Below are 18680 nucleotides of genomic sequence, written 5' to 3'. Positions count from 1 at the left end.
ATTCTGGTTCCACAACATTTGGATCGACTGCAACTTTGGAGTGTGATGCTGGATATGAACCTAAAAACAAAAATATGGCTACCCTAATATGTGAAGCATCAGGTGATTGGGAAAAGGCAAAGTGTGTTATAAAAGGCAAGAACTTACATTGATTTTAAATACATGTAACAATATTTTATATAAATAGAATAACACAGAAATGGTTTCAGTGCACGGGAATTGGTGTAACACACTTATTCTTTGCAGATGAAGTAAAAAAAACCCCAAAAAACGATCATACATAAAGGTATTTTGTCTTTAGTGTTATTAATCTTATTTTCAGTCGAATCTCGGAATCAAACCATGCTTTTGTTCAAGGTTGACCAATGCCAGCCGATGGTAACGCACGTGGAATTCGATCTTGTGCTAGCGTTTTCGATTTTATTTCAATCATGATTTCAGTTGTCATTCCCCGCCTCCACTTTACAAGTCTGCTTATTTTTAGAAAGCCTTATTGTCAAAGGACAAAGTTCACTTAAGCCTTATATGGCCTATGGCAGTTTTGAAAATTTTCAAATTGGCTGTAGTTTGCAAGGACTATATATTGTTTGCTACCAAAATGTCTATCTACTATAAGGAATTTAGTTTTTATAAATAAATTTATTATTTGGTTCACAACATGTCAATGAATATTGCTGAAATCGCAGAATTTTGGGAAAATTGTTTTACCATACTTAGGTCATATGGGAATGTTTTTAGCAGTGAGCACACTCAAGGACCACAAAAATATTTTGACTATTTGTCCACCTTATTTCACAGAATTTATGGTTATGTTTTTATTGTTGTCGACAGCTGTGCTCATAGCGAAAATTTCAGATATATTTGAAAATTAGATTAAAAACTGAAGATTTCCCATACCCATAATGTTAAAATTATTTTGAGGTATGTCCGATAGTGCAGTTTGATAAAACAATACTACTTGATGAAAGAAAACATGTTCTTTACTAAATTTACAGACTTTCTGTTTTTAGGCCATTCTGGTGCAAAAGTGAACCTTCTCCTTTAGGTAAAATATATAATGGAGTCGTCTTGTAAATAAGGCATTGTTTTCTGTACTTTTACAAACAAAACAACACTCATTGGCAGTATTGTCTAAATAAAAAAAAAGAAGATTTTTCATACAATACCCTACGATACTTACAAATGAAGATTACTAAATATTGTGAGTCAGTGGCAAACCATCAGTGATACGTGCGGACATAGTTGTGAAACCTTTACCATGCTAAAAATAACGAAAGGAAGAGTGTAAGTAGTTCTAAGTTGTAGTCGACAGGGGAGCATACATACCTACTAAAACGGCACGAAGCATGCATTTCGGACGTGTCCGATTAACATACCGTATGTGCATTACAGTACCTAGGGAACTTTTCTGTCTGTACGTATTTTAGATTTTAATGCAGATGGATTTTTAAAAGTAGGATAAACAAGCACCACTGAAGAAATGAATTGTACGACTAACCCTAAGTCATATTTAATGCTTGGACTGGTCAGCCCGGTGTAATTATAACATGACTGGGTGGGTTTCATGTCACGTGTCTATGGCGTGATATTCTAGTGAGGCAGCACTATGAAGTTAGACATTGTTGAAAAAAAAGTTAAACACACACACATACACGTACACGCACAGGCGCACACACACATAACGCACAGGCACACACACACACACGCGCGCACACAAGCACACACACGTTGACGCACGCACACACACACACACACACGCACACACATAATGCTCATTGGTATGGGGACAGTCAACCAAGCACAGTATCAAAAAGACAAAGAACATAAATTTCTTTACCACAACCTCTGTTTTAGGTGCATTTTGAGACTTCCGTTGCCGTTATAAAACATATGAATATGAATAGCTTTTCACTGTAATAAACTGCTACATAAGAAGTAACATTTATAGAAATATTTATGATTAGAAATATTAAGATGAACATTTGAAGAACTTCACAACTATATTTCGTCAGACATGTTAAAAAAGGTATGGCAGATAAAGTCCCCGGAAATCTATATTTATTGAATAAAAGTTAATACTTATAGTTTACTAGATTTATACTGCGAAATATGCACACGAATTCTGCAAATTGAGTATGTAGTAAATAATAATATTCTTTGTTGATTGTAGATTGTGGGTCTTTGAAATCGGTAAGCGATGGATCTGTAAGTCTTGATTCCTCAGCTACTACGTTTGGTTCAACAGCGACTGTGTCGTGTAGTGTCGGATATGTCCCAAAAGCCGAAAAAATTACCTGCAAGGAATCAGGTGTATGGGAAGAAGCACAATGTATCATCAAAGGTAAACATTTCTTTCCACTGTGATGTAAATAATGCGATTCGTGAATGATCAGAATATGAAAAGGTTATTTAGAGAATACTTTGGGTTCTGTTTTAAGATAGCAGCATGATTTAAATTTTACAGATGACCGCATTTCAAAACTACAAGACAACGAAAGAGTATTTAAAATAAAATTACATTAAAGTTGCCGTGCTATGCGGGAGAAATTGCAGAAGAACAATTTATGCATGCCGGAAATAAGATAGCTTGAGAAATCATATGCACCTAAAGCTCTTTTGTCGTTTTATTTGTAAAGTGCGTGTCTCTGAACTTGTGTTAAGAAAGGAAATGTGAGTCTAGATTCGAACAGGTTCAACAACCTGCAGTTCTGCTGCGACTTGTCCTGTGATGAAGGAAATTAACATGAAAACGAAGATGTGGCTTGCTGTGCTAACAAGTGAAATATAAGGGCACTGTGATAAAGCAGTGTGCGTTTTAAAAAGCAAGCACTCACGTTGTCCCATAACGGCTGTTCAATCTGACTAAAGTACTTGATCTTCTAAACGAAGATCTGAGAATGACCCATTCACATTTGTCTTCTGTAAATTTTGGATTTCCAATATTGCTATTTTTATGTTCGCAAATCTATTTTTATTTGAACCAATCAGACAACTTGTTCGAAAGTCAGAGTAAGAAAAAGGTGCATTCGATCCAGGGGCTCGAACTCGGGACCCCTCGCTTACAGAGCAAGTGGCCTACCGACTGAGCTAACGGACTATCTGACACATTACGACATAAGAATTGCAAATATCAAAAATCAAGGCTAACTATGGATTTGCAAAATGTTGTAAGTTAAGCTCTGATTGGCTAGCGAAAGGGTCGCCAGAACGAGGCTATCAATAGCTCGTTCTCAGATCCTAAGCGTAGCGCAATAGGAGATGTACTTTAGTCAAATTGAACGGCTGTTTGTGGTGTAGTTTGTTAACAGAATGCCAGATTAATTGTTAACGTGCATCGAATATGTATTTTGTAACACTTTGGCGATTCATAAGCCATTTTAATGTAAGCACTTTATCTTCATGACACAGATGATGCGATACATAAGTTTATAACATGAACATTACCAGGAAATGGAATATTAGTTAAATACAACAAGCATTATTTCTAATGAAATGTCCATACGTGTGTGTCTGTCAACAGTTAGAGAATACAAAATTTCCAGTTTGTTTGAAATGTAACATTGTAACAAATAGAATACATATATCAACACGAATTGCAATAGTTTTTTCTATGTCTTACATTACGAAACATCTTAGAGCTAAAAATATGTGCTTCTTGATAGATTCTATATATCAAAACAAAAATATTCGTTGTACATATGTACCAAATACTGTGCTACTGAAGGACTGTACCAATAGGGAACAGCTAATTATTGTAGCGAAATGAACGCGTATTTATGGCTGAAAGTTGATTATTTAGCATATAAATTTTTGTTGACTGTAGATTGTGGACTCAACAAGTTATCGACAGGCATCAGGTGCCTGATACGCAACATAAGATTGGTTTTCAACAGCGACTGGATTTGTTGAAAATGGAATATTGAACCAAGTGCGTCAACAATATCTTGCCAGGCGTCAGGTGCCTGGGAAGTAGCAACATGTATAAGAAAAGGTAAAAAATGAGATTTCAAGTAGGGAAACTGGATCATCAATGTTGAAAATGGCAATTATAGATGGAAAGGTATTTTTAATGTATAGTTGGATGATCCAATTTGGTTATATTGTTATATCGCCAGTTTACAGAACGATTACTTGTAAAGATTTCTTAATTAAAGCATATAATTAGATAACAGTTTTTCCAACATGTAGCAGCATGCATAGCAACAACATGTTATTGTTCTGTTTTAAGTTTGAATTAATAAATATAAATCCTGTAAATAAATGCTATTTTTGAATGTCAACATTGAGATGACTTCAGGAACATACAGCCAAAGTACGCTTCTGTTCAATTTCAATAAACAAAGTAACAATGCTTTAGTTCACCTTCAAGTCTGAGTTCTGGAACATACAATTAAACCATGCTATTGATTTTTTCTTGACTGACGCGTTTATACAGATGGTAACAAATGCAATACCATTAAGAGGAACAACGGGTTATTGTTTAGATTCAAGTTTGAGGAATATATAGTCAACTCATGCTGTGGTTACGTTCAATTTGGTGTTCAGGAACAAACAGTCAAATCAAGTTAATGCTGAAATCAGTTCATGTTCTTTTTCAGTTTCATGACTTAGGTCAGCTTTCTTACCAGCTGAATTGTTAAAATGCAATCACAGTTATTTTAATGAATCGATGCGATACATGAGTGTTTAATAGAACACCACCAAAACTGAAATATTAAATAAATATCAATAACACCATTCCTGACGAAAAGGCCATGAATAAATTTTAAAAGTTACAAAATAAATAGTGTTTGACCACACATTTCAGTAGTACACTGGGCACGTGTAAGAACGACTGTGTTACTACAGGACTATACCATTAAGTAAAACTAATTAGAATACTGACATAAACGCGAACTGTATAGTAATCTATGTTGATTGTAGATTGTGGATCTCTTCCCTCGATTAGCGACGGATCTGTGCGTCTTGATTCAACAGCCACTACGTTTGGGTCAACCGCAACAGTTTCGTGTAATATTGGATATGATCCAAGTGTGGCGACAATAAGATGCCAAGCGTCAGGTGCTTGGGATATAGCCGCATGTACGATTAAAGGTAAACATGGAAATTTAAATGTTTGAAACAGACAAGTCAGTCTTCAAAATTACAATGATATGACCAAAATGTAAATATGGTAAAGTTTGCGTAATGCTTATTTGGAATATATATTAAGATATATTTTTATATCTCCATTATACAGAATGATTTACTAAAAAAGACCTTCTTTCTTGACTGAAGTATATATATGCAGATGTCAGTGCTTGCCAGAGTGACTGCATAAAAGTCAACAACACGCTTTTGTTCAATTTCAAATTAGAGTTTTTCGAAAAATATGTAATCAAGTTATTATCTTTCCTCAAAGTATAATTGTTATTGCGTATTGGTAAAGGAAACCCTTTCACAAGAATTAAACTCCGTATTATTTGGCATAAAACTATGTTTAGGAGAAAATGCGTCAAAAAATTAATTTTGTCAAACATAGCATAATCGTGGTTCCCGTTCATTGCCAAAAATCGATATTTATGATCAACATTTAAAGAGTTATGGGAAATGTAGATTATTTTCTTGAAGATCAAAGGAAGTTTTACGTAATTAGTATGATTTTATCCATTGATCAATACGCTGATTTTATATTAGGGCAGTATGAATCGCAAGCAAAACAAGTTATATTATTTGGTTTGATTGAAAGTCCAATTTCTTATGTGTGTAAATGATTTATCACTTTAATTCATCTGAATTTTTGTATGCAAAGATATTAATCCTTCAATATGATCATAATTTAGCCGATATAAAGGTATGCAAAAATTATGAGACAAATCGCTATGGAAATAAATTTTGAGACGGACCTTTATAAACAGATTATACTATTGTTCAGTTTCAAGTTTGATTTCAGGAACATACAACCAAAGTACGATTTTGTTCAATTTGAATGAACAAAGTAGTTGTGCTTTTGTTCACCTTTAAGTCTGAGTAGTTCTGGAACATACAATTAATAAAATCTGTAAAAAGATCCTTTGGAGGCAAAGAATGCAACCAAAAAGAATAATAGCAGACTCGGTTTGATTGAGTCTGTTCAAAACCATGCTATTGTTTTTTTCTTGACTGAGGCGTATATACAGATGACAGTACCTCCCAAATGCAACAGCATTAAAAGGAACAAAGTGTTATTGTTCAGCTTCGAGTTAGAGTTAAGGAATATATAGTCAACTCATGCTGTTGTTAAGTTCAATTTGGTGTTCAGGAACAAACATTCAAATCAATTGAGGTCAAAATGCTGCAATCAGTTCATGTTCTTGTTCAATTTCAAGACTGAGGTCAGCTTTCATACCAAATGAATTGTTCTAATGAAATCACAGTTATTTTAATGAATCGATGCGATACATGAGTGATTAATAGAACACCACCAAAAAATGAAATATTAAATAAATATCAATAACACCATTCCTGACGAAAAGGCCATGAATAAATTTTAAATGTTACAAAATTTTGTATAACCACACATTTCAGTAGTACACTGGGCACGTGTAAGAACGACTGTGTTACTACAGGACTATATCATTAAGTAAAACTAATTAGAATACTGACATAAACGCGAATTGTATAGTAATCTATGTTGATTGTAGATTGTGGAACTCTTCCCTCGATTAGCGACGGATCTATGCGTCTTGATTCAACAACCACTACGTTTGGGTCAACCGCAACAGTTTCGTGTAATATTGGATATGATCCAAGTGTGGCGACAATAAGATGCCAGGCGTCAGGTGCTTGGGATTTAGCCGCATGTACGATTAAAGGTAAACATGGAAATTTAAATGTTTGAAACAGACAAGTCAGTGTTGAAAATTACAATGATATGATCAAAATGTAAATATGGTAAAGTTTGTTTAATGTTTATTTGGAATAGATATTAAGATTATATTTTTATATCTCCATTATACAAAATGATTTATTAAAAAAGACCTTCTTTCTTGACTGAAGTATATATATGCAGATGTCAGTGCTTGCCAGAGTGACTGCATAAAAATCAACAACATGCTTTTGTTCAAATTCAAATTAGAGTTTTTCGAAAAATATGTAATCAAGTTATTATCTTTCCTCAAAGTATAATTGTTATTGCGTATTGGTAAAGGAAACCCTTTCACAAGAATTAAACTCCGTATTATTTGGCATAAAACTATGTTTAGGAGAAAATGCGTCAAAAAATTAATTTTGTCAAACATAGCATAATCGTGGTTCCCGTTCATTGCCAAAGATCGATATTTATGATCAACATTTAAAGAGTTATGGGAAATGTAGATTATTTTCTTGAAGATCAAAGGAAGTTTTACGTAATAAGTATGATCTTATCCATTGATCAATGTGCTGATTTTATATTAGGGCAGTATCAATCGCAAGCAAAACAAGTTATATTATTTGGTTTGATTGAAAGACCAATTTCTTATGTTTTTAAATGATTTATCACTTTAATTCATCTGAATTTTTGTATGCAAAGATATTAATCCTTCAATACGATCATAATTTAGCCGATATAAAGGTATGCAAAAATTATGAGACAAATCGCTATGGAAATAAATTTTGAGACGGACCTTTATAAACAGATTATGCTTTTGTTCAGTTTTAAGTTTGATTTCAGGAACATACAACCAGAGTACGATTTTGTTCAACTTGAATGAACAAAGTAATTGTGCTGTTTTTCTTTTTTAAGTCTGAGTAGTTCTGGAACATACAATTAATAAAATCTGTAAAAAGATCCTTTGGAGGCAAAGAATGCAACCAAAAAGAATAATAGCAGACTCGGTTTGTTTGAGTCTGTTCAAAACCATGCTATTGTTTTTTTCTTCACTGAAGCGTATATGCAGATGACAGTACTTCCCAAATGCAACAGCATTAAAAGAAACAAAGTGCTATTGTTCAGCTTCAAGTTTGAGTTAAGGAATATATAGTCAACTTATGCTGTTGTTAAGTTCAATTTGGTGTTCAGGAACAACCATTTAAATTAAGTTTGAGGTCAAAATGCTGCAATCAGTTACAGTAATCTATGTTGATTGTAGATTGTGGAACTCTTCCCTCGATTAGCGACGGATCTGTGCGTCTTGATTCAACAACCACTACGTTTGGGTCAACCGCAACTGTTTCGTGTAATGTTGGATATGATCCAAGTGTGGCGACAATAAGATGCCAGGCGTCAGGTGCTTGGGATTTAGCCGCATGTACGATTAAAGGTAAACATGGAAATTTAAATGTTTGAAACAGACAAGTCAGTGTTGAAAATTACAATGATATGATCAAAATGTAAATATGGTAAAGTTTGTTTAATGTTTATTTGGAATAGATATTAAGATTATATTTTTATATCTCCATTATACAAAATGATTTATTAAAAAAGACCTTCTTTCTTGACTGAAGTATATATATGCAGATGTCAGTGCTTGCCAGAGTGACTGCATAAAAATCAACAACATGCTTTTGTTCAAATTCAAATTAGAGTTTTTCGAAAAATATGTAATCAAGTTATTATCTTTCCTCAAAGTATAATTGTTATTGCGTATTGGTAAAGGAAACCCTTTCACAAGAATTAAACTCCGTATTATTTGGCATAAAACTATGTTTAGGAGAAAATGCGTCAAAAAATTAATTTTGTCAAACATAGCATAATCGTGGTTCCCGTTCATTGCCAAAGATCGATATTTATGATCAACATTTAAAGAGTTATGGGAAATGTAGATTATTTTCTTGAAGATCAAAGGAAGTTTTACGTAATAAGTATGATCTTATCCATTGATCAATGTGCTGATTTTATATTAGGGCAGTATCAATCGCAAGCAAAACAAGTTATATTATTTGGTTTGATTGAAAGACCAATTTCTTATGTTTTAAATGATTTATCACTTTAATTCATCTGAATTTTTGTATGCAAAGATATTAATCCTTCAATACGATCATAATTTAGCCGATATAAAGGTATGCAAAAATTATGAGACAAATCGCTATGGAAATAAATTTTGAGACGGACCTTTATAAACAGATTATGCTTTTGTTCAGTTTTAAGTTTGATTTCAGGAACATACAACCAGAGTACGATTTTGTTCAACTTGAATGAACAAAGTAATTGTGCTGTTTTTCTTTTTTAAGTCTGAGTAGTTCTGGAACATACAATTAATAAAATCTGTAAAAAGATCCTTTGGAGGCAAAGAATGCAACCAAAAAGAATAATAGCAGACTCGGTTTGTTTGAGTCTGTTCAAAACCATGCTATTGTTTTTTTTCTTCACTGAAGCGTATATGCAGATGACAGTACTTCCCAAATGCAACAGCATTAAAAGGAACAAAGTGCTATTGTTCAGCTTCAAGTTTGAGTTAAGGAATATATAGTCAACTTATGCTGTTGTTAAGTTCAATTTGGTGTTCAGGAACAACCATTTAAATTAAGTTGAGAGGTCAAAATGCTGCAATCAGTTACAGTAATCTATGTTGATTGTAGATTGTGGAACTCTTCCCTCGATTAGCGACGGATCTGTGCGTCTTGATTCAACAACCACTACGTTTGGGTCAACCGCAACTGTTTCGTGTAATGTTGGATATGATCCAAGTGTGGCGACAATAAGATGCCAGGCGTCAGGTGCTTGGGATTTAGCCGCATGTACGATTAAAGGTAAACATGGAAATTTAAATGTTTGAAACAGACAAGTCAGTGTTCAAATTTGCAATGATATGACCAAAATGTAAATATGGTAAAGTTTGTGTAATGCTTATTTGTTTGAAACAGACAAGTCAGTGTTGAAAATTACAATGATATGACCAAAATGTAAATATGGTAAAGTTTGCGTAATGCTTATTTGGAATATATATTAAGATTTTATTTTTATATCTCCATTATACAGAATGATTTATTAAAAAAGACCTTCTTTCTTCACTGAAGTATATATATGCAGATGACAGTGCTTGCCAGAGTGACTGCATAAAAGTCAACAACACGCTTTTGTTCAATTTCAAATTAGAGTTTTTCGAAAAATATGTAATCAAATTATTATCTTTCCTCAAAGTATAATTGTTATTCCGTCTTGGTAAAGGAAACCCTTTCGCAAGAATTAAACTCCGTATTATTTGGCATAAAACTATGTTTAGGAGAAAATGCGTCAAAAAGTTTAGAAATTAATTTTGTCAAACATAGCATAATCGTGGTTCCCGTTCATTGCCAAAAATCGATATTTATGATCAACATTTAAAGAGTTATGGGAAATGTAGATTATTTTCTTGAAGATCAAAGGACGTTTTTCGTACTAAGTATGATTTTAACCATTGATCAATGCGTTGATTTTATATTAGGGCAGTATCAATCGCAAGCAAAACAAGTTATATTATTTGGTTTGATTTAAAGACCAATTTCTTATGTTTGTAAATGATTAATCACTTTAATTCATCTGAATTTTTGTATGCACAGATATTAATCCCTCAATATGATCATAATTTAGCCGATATAAAGGTATGCAAAAATTATGAGACAAATCGTTATGGAAATAAATTTTGAGATGGACCTTTATAAACAGATTATGCTTTTGTTCAGTTTCATGTTTGATTTCAGGAACATACAACCAGAGTACGATTTTGTTCAATTTGAATGAACAAAGTAGTTGTGCTTTTGTTCACCTTTAAGTCTGAGTAGTTCTGGAACATACAATTAATAAAATCTGTAAAACGATCCTTTGGAGGCAAAGAATGCAACCAAAAAGAATAATAGCAGACTCGGTTTGATTGAGTCTGTTCAAAACCATGCTGTTGTTTTTTTCTTGACTGAGGCGTATATACAGATGACAGTACCTTCCAAATGCAACAGGATTAAAAGGAACAAAGTGTTATTGTTCAGTTTCAAGTTTGAGTTAAGGAATATATAGTCAACTCATGCTGTTGTTAAGTGCAATTTGGTGTTCAGGAACAAACATTCAAATCAAGTTTGAGGTCAAAATGCTGCAATCAGTTCATGTTCTTGTTCAATTTCAAGACTGAGGTCAGCTTTCATACCAAATGAATTGTTCTAATGAAATCACAGTTATTTTAATGAATCGATGCATTACATGAGTGTTTAATAGAACACCACCAAAAAAATGAAATATTAAATAAATATTAATAACACCATTCCTGACGAAAAGGCCATGAATAAATTTTAAATGTTACAAAATTTTGTATAACCACACATTTCAGTACTACACTGGGCACGTGTAAGAACGACTGTGTTACTACAGGACTATATCATTAAGTAAAACTAATTAGAATACTGACATAAACGCGAATTGTATAGTAATCTATGTTGATTGTAGATTGTGGAACTCTTCCCTCGATTAGCGACGGATCTATGCGTCTTGATTCAACAACCACTACGTTTGGGTCAACCGCAACAGTTTCGTATAATGTTGGATATGATCCAAGTGTGGCGACAATAAGATGCCAAGCGTCAGGTGCTTGGGATTTAGCCGCATGCACGATTAAAGGTAAACATGGAAATTTAAATATTTGAAACAGACAAGTCAGTGTTGAAAATTACAATGATATGACCAAAATGTAAATATGGTAAAGTTTGCGTAAGGCTTATTTGGAATATATATTAAGATTATATTTTTATATCTCCATTATACAGAATGATTCATTAAAAAAGACCTTCTTTCTTCCCTGAAGTATATATATGCAGATGACAGTGCTTGCCAGAGTGACTGCATAAAAGTCAACAACATGCTTTTGTTCAATTTCACATTTGAGTTTTTCGAGAAATATGTGATCAAGTTATTGTCTTTCCTCAAAGTATATTTGTTATTGCGTCTTGGTAAAGGAAACCCTTTCGCAAGAATTAAACTCCGTATTATTTGGCATAAAACTATGTTCAGGAGAAAATGCGTCAAAAAATTAATTTTGTCAAACATAGCATAATCGTAGTTCCCTTTCATTGCCAAAAATCGATAGCTATGATCAACATTTAAAGAGTGTTGGGAAATGTAGATTATGTTCTTGAAGATCAAAGGAAGTTTTACGTAATAAGTATAATTTTATCCATTGATCAATGTGCTGATTTTATATTAGGACAGTATCAATCGCAAGCAAAACAAGTTATATCATTTGGTTTGATTTAAAGACCAATTTCTTATGTTTGTAAATGATTTGTCACTTTAATTCATCTGAATTTTTGTATGCAAAGATATTAATCCTTCAATATGATCATAATTTAGCCGATATAAAGGTATGCAAAAATTATGAGACAAATCGCTATGGAAATAAATTTTGAGATGGACCTTTATAAACAGATTATGCTATTGTTCAGTTTCAAGTTTGATTTCAGGAACATACAACCAGAGTATGATTTTGTTCAATTTGAATGAACAAAGTGATTGTGCTGTTTTTCTTTTTTAAGTCTGAGTAGTTCTGGAACATACAATTAATAAAATCTGTAAAAAGATCCTTTGGAGGCAAAGAATGCAACCAAAAAGAATAATAGCAGACTCGGTTTGTTTGAGTCTGTTCAAAACCATGCTATTGTTTTTTTCTTCACTGAAGCGTATATGCAGATGACAGTACTTCCCAAATGCAACAGCATTAAAAGGAATAAAGTGCCATTGTTCAACTTCAAGTTTGAGTTAAGGAATATATAGTCAACTGATGCTGTTGTTAAGTTCAATTTGGTGTTCAGGAACAACCATTTAAATTAAGTTTGAGGTCAAAATGCTGCAATCAGTTATAGTAATCTATGTTGATTGTAGATTGTGGAACTCTTCCCTCGATTAGCGACGGATCTGTGCGTCTTGATTCAACAACCACTACGTTTGGGTCAACCGCAACTGTATCGTGTAATGTTGGATATGATCCAAGTGTGGCGACAATAAGATGCCAGGCGTCAGGTGCTTGGGATTTAGCCGCATGTACGATTAAAGGTAAACATGAAAATTTAAATGTTTGAAACAGACAAGTCAGTGTTCAAATTTGCAATGATATGACCAAAATGTAAATATGGTAAAGTTTGTGTAATGCTTATATCGAATATATATGAAGATTTTATTTTTATATCTCCATTATACAGAATGATTTATTAAAAAAGACCTTCTTTCTTCACTGAAGTATATATATGCAGATGACAGTGCTTGCCAGAGTGACTGCATAAAAATGAACAACATGCTTTTGTTCAATTTCAAATTAGAGTTTTTCGAAAAATATGTAATCAAATTATTATCTTTCCTCAAAGTATAATTGTTATTCCGTCTTGGTAAAGGAAACCCTTTCGCAAGAATTAAACTCCGTATTATTTGGCATAAAACTATGTTTAGGAGAAAATGCGTCAAAAAGTTTAGAAATTAATTTTGTCAAACATAGCATAATCGTGGTTCCCGTTCATTGCCAAAGATCGATATTTATGGTCAACATTTAAAGAGTTATGGGAAACGTAGATTATTTTCTTGAAGATCAAAGGACGTTTTTCGTACTAAGTATGATTTTAACCATTGATCAATGCGTTGATTTTATATTAGGGCAGTATCAATCGCAAGCAAAACAAGTTATATTATTTGGTTTGATTGAAAGACCAATTTCTTATGTTTTTAAATGATTTATCACTTTAATTCATCTGAATTTTTGAATGCAAAGATATTAATCCTTCAATACGATCATAATTTAGCCGATATAAAGGTATGCAAAAATTATGAGACAAATCGCTATGGAAATAAATTTTGAGATGGACCTTTATAAACAGATTATGCTTTTGTTCAGTTTCAAGTTTGATTTCAGGAACATACGACCAGAGTACGATTTTGTTCAATTTGAATGAACAAAGTGATTGTGCTGTTTTTCTTTTTTAAGTCTGAGTAGTTCTGGAACATACAATTAATAAAATCTGTAAAAAGATCCTTTGGAGGCAAAGAATGCAACCAAAAAGAATAATAGCAGACTCGGTTTGTTTGAGTCTGTTCAAAACCATGCTATTGTTTTTTTCTTCACTGAAGCGTATATGCAGATGACAGTACTTCCCAAATGCAACAGCATTAAAAGGGACAAAGTGCTATTGTTCAGCTTCAAGTTTGAGTTAAGGAATATATAGTCAACTTATGCTGTTGTTAAGTTCAATTTGGTGTTCAGGAACAACCATTTAAATTAAGTTTGAGGTCAAAATGCTGCAATCAGTTATAGTAATCTATGTTGATTGTAGATTGTGGAACTCTTCCCTCGATTAGCGACGGATCTGTGCGTCTTGATTCAACAACCACTACGTTTGGGTCAACCGCAACTGTTTCGTGTAATGTTGGATATGATCCAAGTGTGGCGACAATAAGATGCCAGGCGTCAGGTGCTTGGGATTTAGCCGCATGTACGATTAAAGGTAAACATGGAAATTTAAACGTTTGAAACAGACAAGTCAGTGTTCAAATTTGCAATGATATGACCAAAATGTAAATATGGTAAAGTTTGTGTAATGCTTATTTGTTTGAAACAGACAAGTCAGTGTTGAAAATTACAATGATATGAGCAAAATGTAAATATGGTAAAGTTTGCGTAATGCTTATTTGGAATATATATTAAGATTTTATTTTTATATCTCCATTATACAGAATGATTTATTAAAAAAGACCTTCTTTCTTCACTGAAGTTTATATATGCAGATGACAGTGCTTGCCAGAGTGACTGCATAAAAGTCAACAACACGCTTTTGTTCAATTTCAAATTAGAGTTTTTCGAAAAATATGTAATCAAATTATTATCTTTCCTCAAAGTATAATTGTTATTCCGTCTTGGTAAAGGAAACCCTTTCGCAAGAATTAAACTCCGTATTATTTGGCATAAAACTATGTTTAGGAGAAAATGCGTCAAAAAGTTTAGAAATTAATTTTGTCAAACATAGCATAATCGTGGTTCCCGTTCATTGCCAAAAATCGATATTTATGATCAACATTTAAAGAGTTATGGGAAATGTAGATTATTTTCTTGAAGATCAAAGGACGTTTTTCGTACTAAGAATGATTTTAACCATTGATCAATGCGTTGATTTTATATTAGGGCAGTATCAATCGCAAGCAAAACAAGTTATATTATTTGGTTTGATTTAAAGACCAATTTCTTATGTCTGTAAATGATTTATCACTTTAATTCATCTGAATTTTTGTATGCACAGATATTAATCCCTCAATACGATCATAATTTAGCCGATATAAAGGTATGCAAAAATTATGAGACAAATCGTTATGGAAATAAATTTTGAGATGGACCTTTATAAACAGATTATGCTTTTGTTCAGTTTCATGTTTGATTTCAGGAACATACAACCAAAGTACGATTTTATTCAATTTGAATGAACAAAGTAGTTGTGCTTTTGTTCACCTTTAAGTCTGAGTAGTTCTGGATCATACAATTAATAAAATCTGTAAAACGATCCTTTGGAGGCAAAGAATGCAACCAAAAAGAATAATAGCAGACTCGGTTTGATTGAGTCTGTTCAAAACCATGCTATTGTTTTTTTTCTTGACTGAGGCGTATATACAGATGACAGTACCTCCCAAATGCAAAAGCATTAAAAGGAAGAAAGTGTTATTGTTCAGTTTCAAGTTTGAGGTAAGGAATATATAGTCAACTCATGCTGTTGTTAAGTGCAATTTGGTGTTCAGGAACAAACATTCAAATCAAGTTTGAGGTCAAAATGCTGCAATCAGTTCATGTTCTTGTTCAATTTCAAGACTGAGTTCAGCTTTCATACCAAATGAATTGTTCTAATGAAATCACAGTTATTTTAATGAATCGATGCATTACATGAGTGTTTAATAGAACACCACCAAAAAAAATGAAATATTAAATAAATATTAATAACACCATTCCTGACGAAAAGGCCATGTATAAATTTTAAATGTTACAAAATTTTGTATAACCACACATTTCAGTAGTACACTGGGCACGTGTAAGAACGACTGTGTTACTACAAGACTATATCATTAAGTAAAACTAATTAAAATACTGACATAAACGCGAATTGTATAGTAATCTATGTTGATTGTAGATTGTGGAACTCTTCCCTCGATTAGCGACGGATCTATGCGTCTTGATTCAACAACCACTACGTTTGGGTCAACCGCAACAGTTTCGTGTAATGTTGGATATGATCCAAGTGTGGCGACAATAAGATGCCAAGCGTCAGGTGCTTGGGATTTAGCCGCATGTACGATTAAAGGTAAACATGGAAATTTAAATATTTTAAACAGACAAGTCAGTGTTGAAAATTACAATGATATGACCAAAATGTAAATATGGTAAAGTTTGCGTAAGGCTTATTTGGAATATATATTAAGATTTTATTTTTATATCTCCATTATACATAATGATTCATTAAAAAAGACCTTCTTTCTTCCCTGAAGTATATATATGCAGATGACAGTGCTTGCCAAAGTGACTGCATAAAGGTCAACAACACGCTTTTGTTCAATTTCAAATTAGAGTTTTTCGAAAAATATGTAATCAAATTATTATCTTTCCTCAAAGTATAATTGTTATTCCGTCTTGGTAAAGGAAACCCTTTCGCAAGAATTAAACTCCGTATTATTTGGCATAAAACTATGTTCAGGAGAAAATGCGTCAAAAAATTAATTTTGTCAAACATAGCATAATCGTAGTTCCCTTTCATTGCCAAAAATCGATAGCTATGATCAACATTTAAAGAGTTTTGGGAAATGTAGATTATGTTCTTGAAGATCAAAGGAAGTTTTACGTAATAAGTATAATTTTATCCATTGATCAATGTGCTGATTTTATATTAGGACAGTATCAATCGCAAGCAAAACAAGTTATATCATTTGGTTTGATTTAAAGACCAATTTCTTATGTTTGTAAATGATTTATCACTTTAATTCATCTGAATTTTTGTATGCAAAGATATTAATCCTTCAATATGATCATAATTTAGCCGATATAAAGGTATGCAAAAATTATGAGACAAATCGCTATGGAAATAAATTTTGAGATGGACCTTTATAAACAGATTATGCTATTGTTCATTTCAAGTTTTGATTTCAGGAAACATACAACCAGAGTATGATTTTGTTCAATTTGAATGAACAAAGTGATTGTGCTGTTTTTCTTTTTTAAGTCTGAGTAGTTCTGGAACATACAATTAATAAAATCTGTAAAAAGATCCTTTGGAGGCAAAGAATGCAACCAAAAAGAATAATAGCAGACTCGGTTTGTTTGAGTCTGTTCAAAACCATGCTATTGTTTTTTTCTTCACTGAAGCGTATATGCAGATGACAGTACTTCCCAAATGCAACAGCATTAAAAGGAACAAAGTGCTATTGTTCAGCTTCAAGTTTGAGTTAAGGAATATATAGTCAACTTATGCTGTTGTTAAGTTCAATTTGGTGTTCAGGAACAACCATTTAAATTAAGTTTGAGGTCAAAATGCTGCAATCAGTTATAGTAATCTATGTTGATTGTAGATTGTGGAACTCTTCCCTCGATTAGCGACGGATCTGTGCGTCTTGATTCAACAACCACTACGTTTGGGTCAACCGCAACTGTTTCGTGTAATGTTGGATATGATCCAAGTGTGGCGACAATAAGATGCCAGGCGTCAGGTGCTTGGGATTAACCGCATGTACGATTAAAGGTAAACATGAAAATTTAAATGTTTGAAACAGACAAGTCAGTGTTCAAATTTGCAATGATATGACCAAAATGTAAATATGGTAAAGTTTGTGTAATGCTTATTTGGAATATATATGAAGATTTTATTTTTATATCTCCATTATACAGAATGATTTATTAAAAAAAGACCTTCTTTCTTCACTGAAGTATATATATGCAGATGACAGTGCTTGCCAGAGTGACTGCATAAAAATGAACAACATGCTTTTGTTCAATTTCAAATTAGAGTTTTTCGAAAAATATGTAATCAAATTATTATCTTTCCTCAAAGTATAATTGTTATTCCGTCTTGGTAAAGGAAACCCTTTCGCAAGAATTAAACTCCGTATTATTTGGCATAAAACTATGTTTAGGAGAAAATGCGTCAAAAAGTTTAGAAATTAATTTTGTCAAACATAGCATAACCGTGGTTCCCGTTCATTGCCAAAGATCGATATTTATGATCAACATTTAAAGAGTTATGGGAAACGTAGATTATTTTCTTGAAGATCAAAGGACGTTTTTCGTACTAAGTATGATTTTAACCATTGATCAATGCGTTGATTTCATATTAGGGCAGTAACAATCGCAAGCAAAACAAGTTATATTATTTGGTTTGATTGAAAGACCAATTTCTTATGTTTTTAAATGATTTATCACTTTAATTCATCTGAATTTTTGTATGCAAAGATATTAATCCTTCAATACGATCATAATTTAGCCGATATAAAGGTATGCAAAAATTATGAGACAAATCGCTATGGAAATAAATTTTGAGATGGACCTTTATAAACAGATTATGCTATTGTTCAGTTTCAAGTTTGATTTCAGGAACATACAACCAGAGTACGATTTTGTTCAATTTGAATGAACAAAGTGATTGTGCTGTTTTTCTTTTTTAAGTCTGAGTAGTTCTGGAACATACAATTAATAAAATCTGTAAAAAGATCCTTTGGAGGCAAAGAATGCAACCAAAAAGAATAATAGCAGACTCGGTTTGTTTGAGTCTGT

At 32.6% G+C, this 18680-nt stretch overlaps 1 protein-coding gene across 3 annotated transcripts; it reads left to right on the top strand.

Moving 5' to 3' along the window:
• LOC128547984 (sushi, von Willebrand factor type A, EGF and pentraxin domain-containing protein 1-like) lies at positions 1 to 17646 on the top strand. 3 transcript variants are annotated; one of them, XM_053522115.1, is made up of 11 exons: positions 1 to 135; positions 2171 to 2341; positions 4924 to 5094; positions 6663 to 6833; positions 8091 to 8261; positions 9520 to 9690; positions 11354 to 11524; positions 12782 to 12952; positions 14218 to 14388; positions 16054 to 16224; positions 17483 to 17646. In XM_053522115.1, the coding sequence occupies exons 1-11, from the start codon at positions 75 to 77 to the stop codon at positions 17632 to 17634; spliced, it is 1752 nt and encodes a 583-aa protein (XP_053378090.1). In that variant the 5' UTR covers positions 1 to 74; the 3' UTR covers positions 17635 to 17646. The 3 variants fall into 3 exon arrangements, with proteins under 3 accessions (XP_053378090.1, XP_053378091.1, XP_053378093.1); XM_053522116.1 differs by lacking the exon at positions 11354 to 11524; XM_053522118.1 differs by lacking the exon at positions 16054 to 16224.
• The last annotated feature ends 1034 nt before the right edge of the window (positions 17647 to 18680 follow it).

This window comes from Mercenaria mercenaria, chromosome 13 (assembly GCF_021730395.1).
Source record: "Mercenaria mercenaria strain notata chromosome 13, MADL_Memer_1, whole genome shotgun sequence".
Taxonomy (NCBI): Eukaryota; Metazoa; Mollusca; class Bivalvia; order Venerida; family Veneridae; genus Mercenaria; species Mercenaria mercenaria.
The sequence above is the reverse complement of the archived record's forward strand: the minus strand, read 5'-3'. Positions and strand labels throughout refer to the sequence as shown.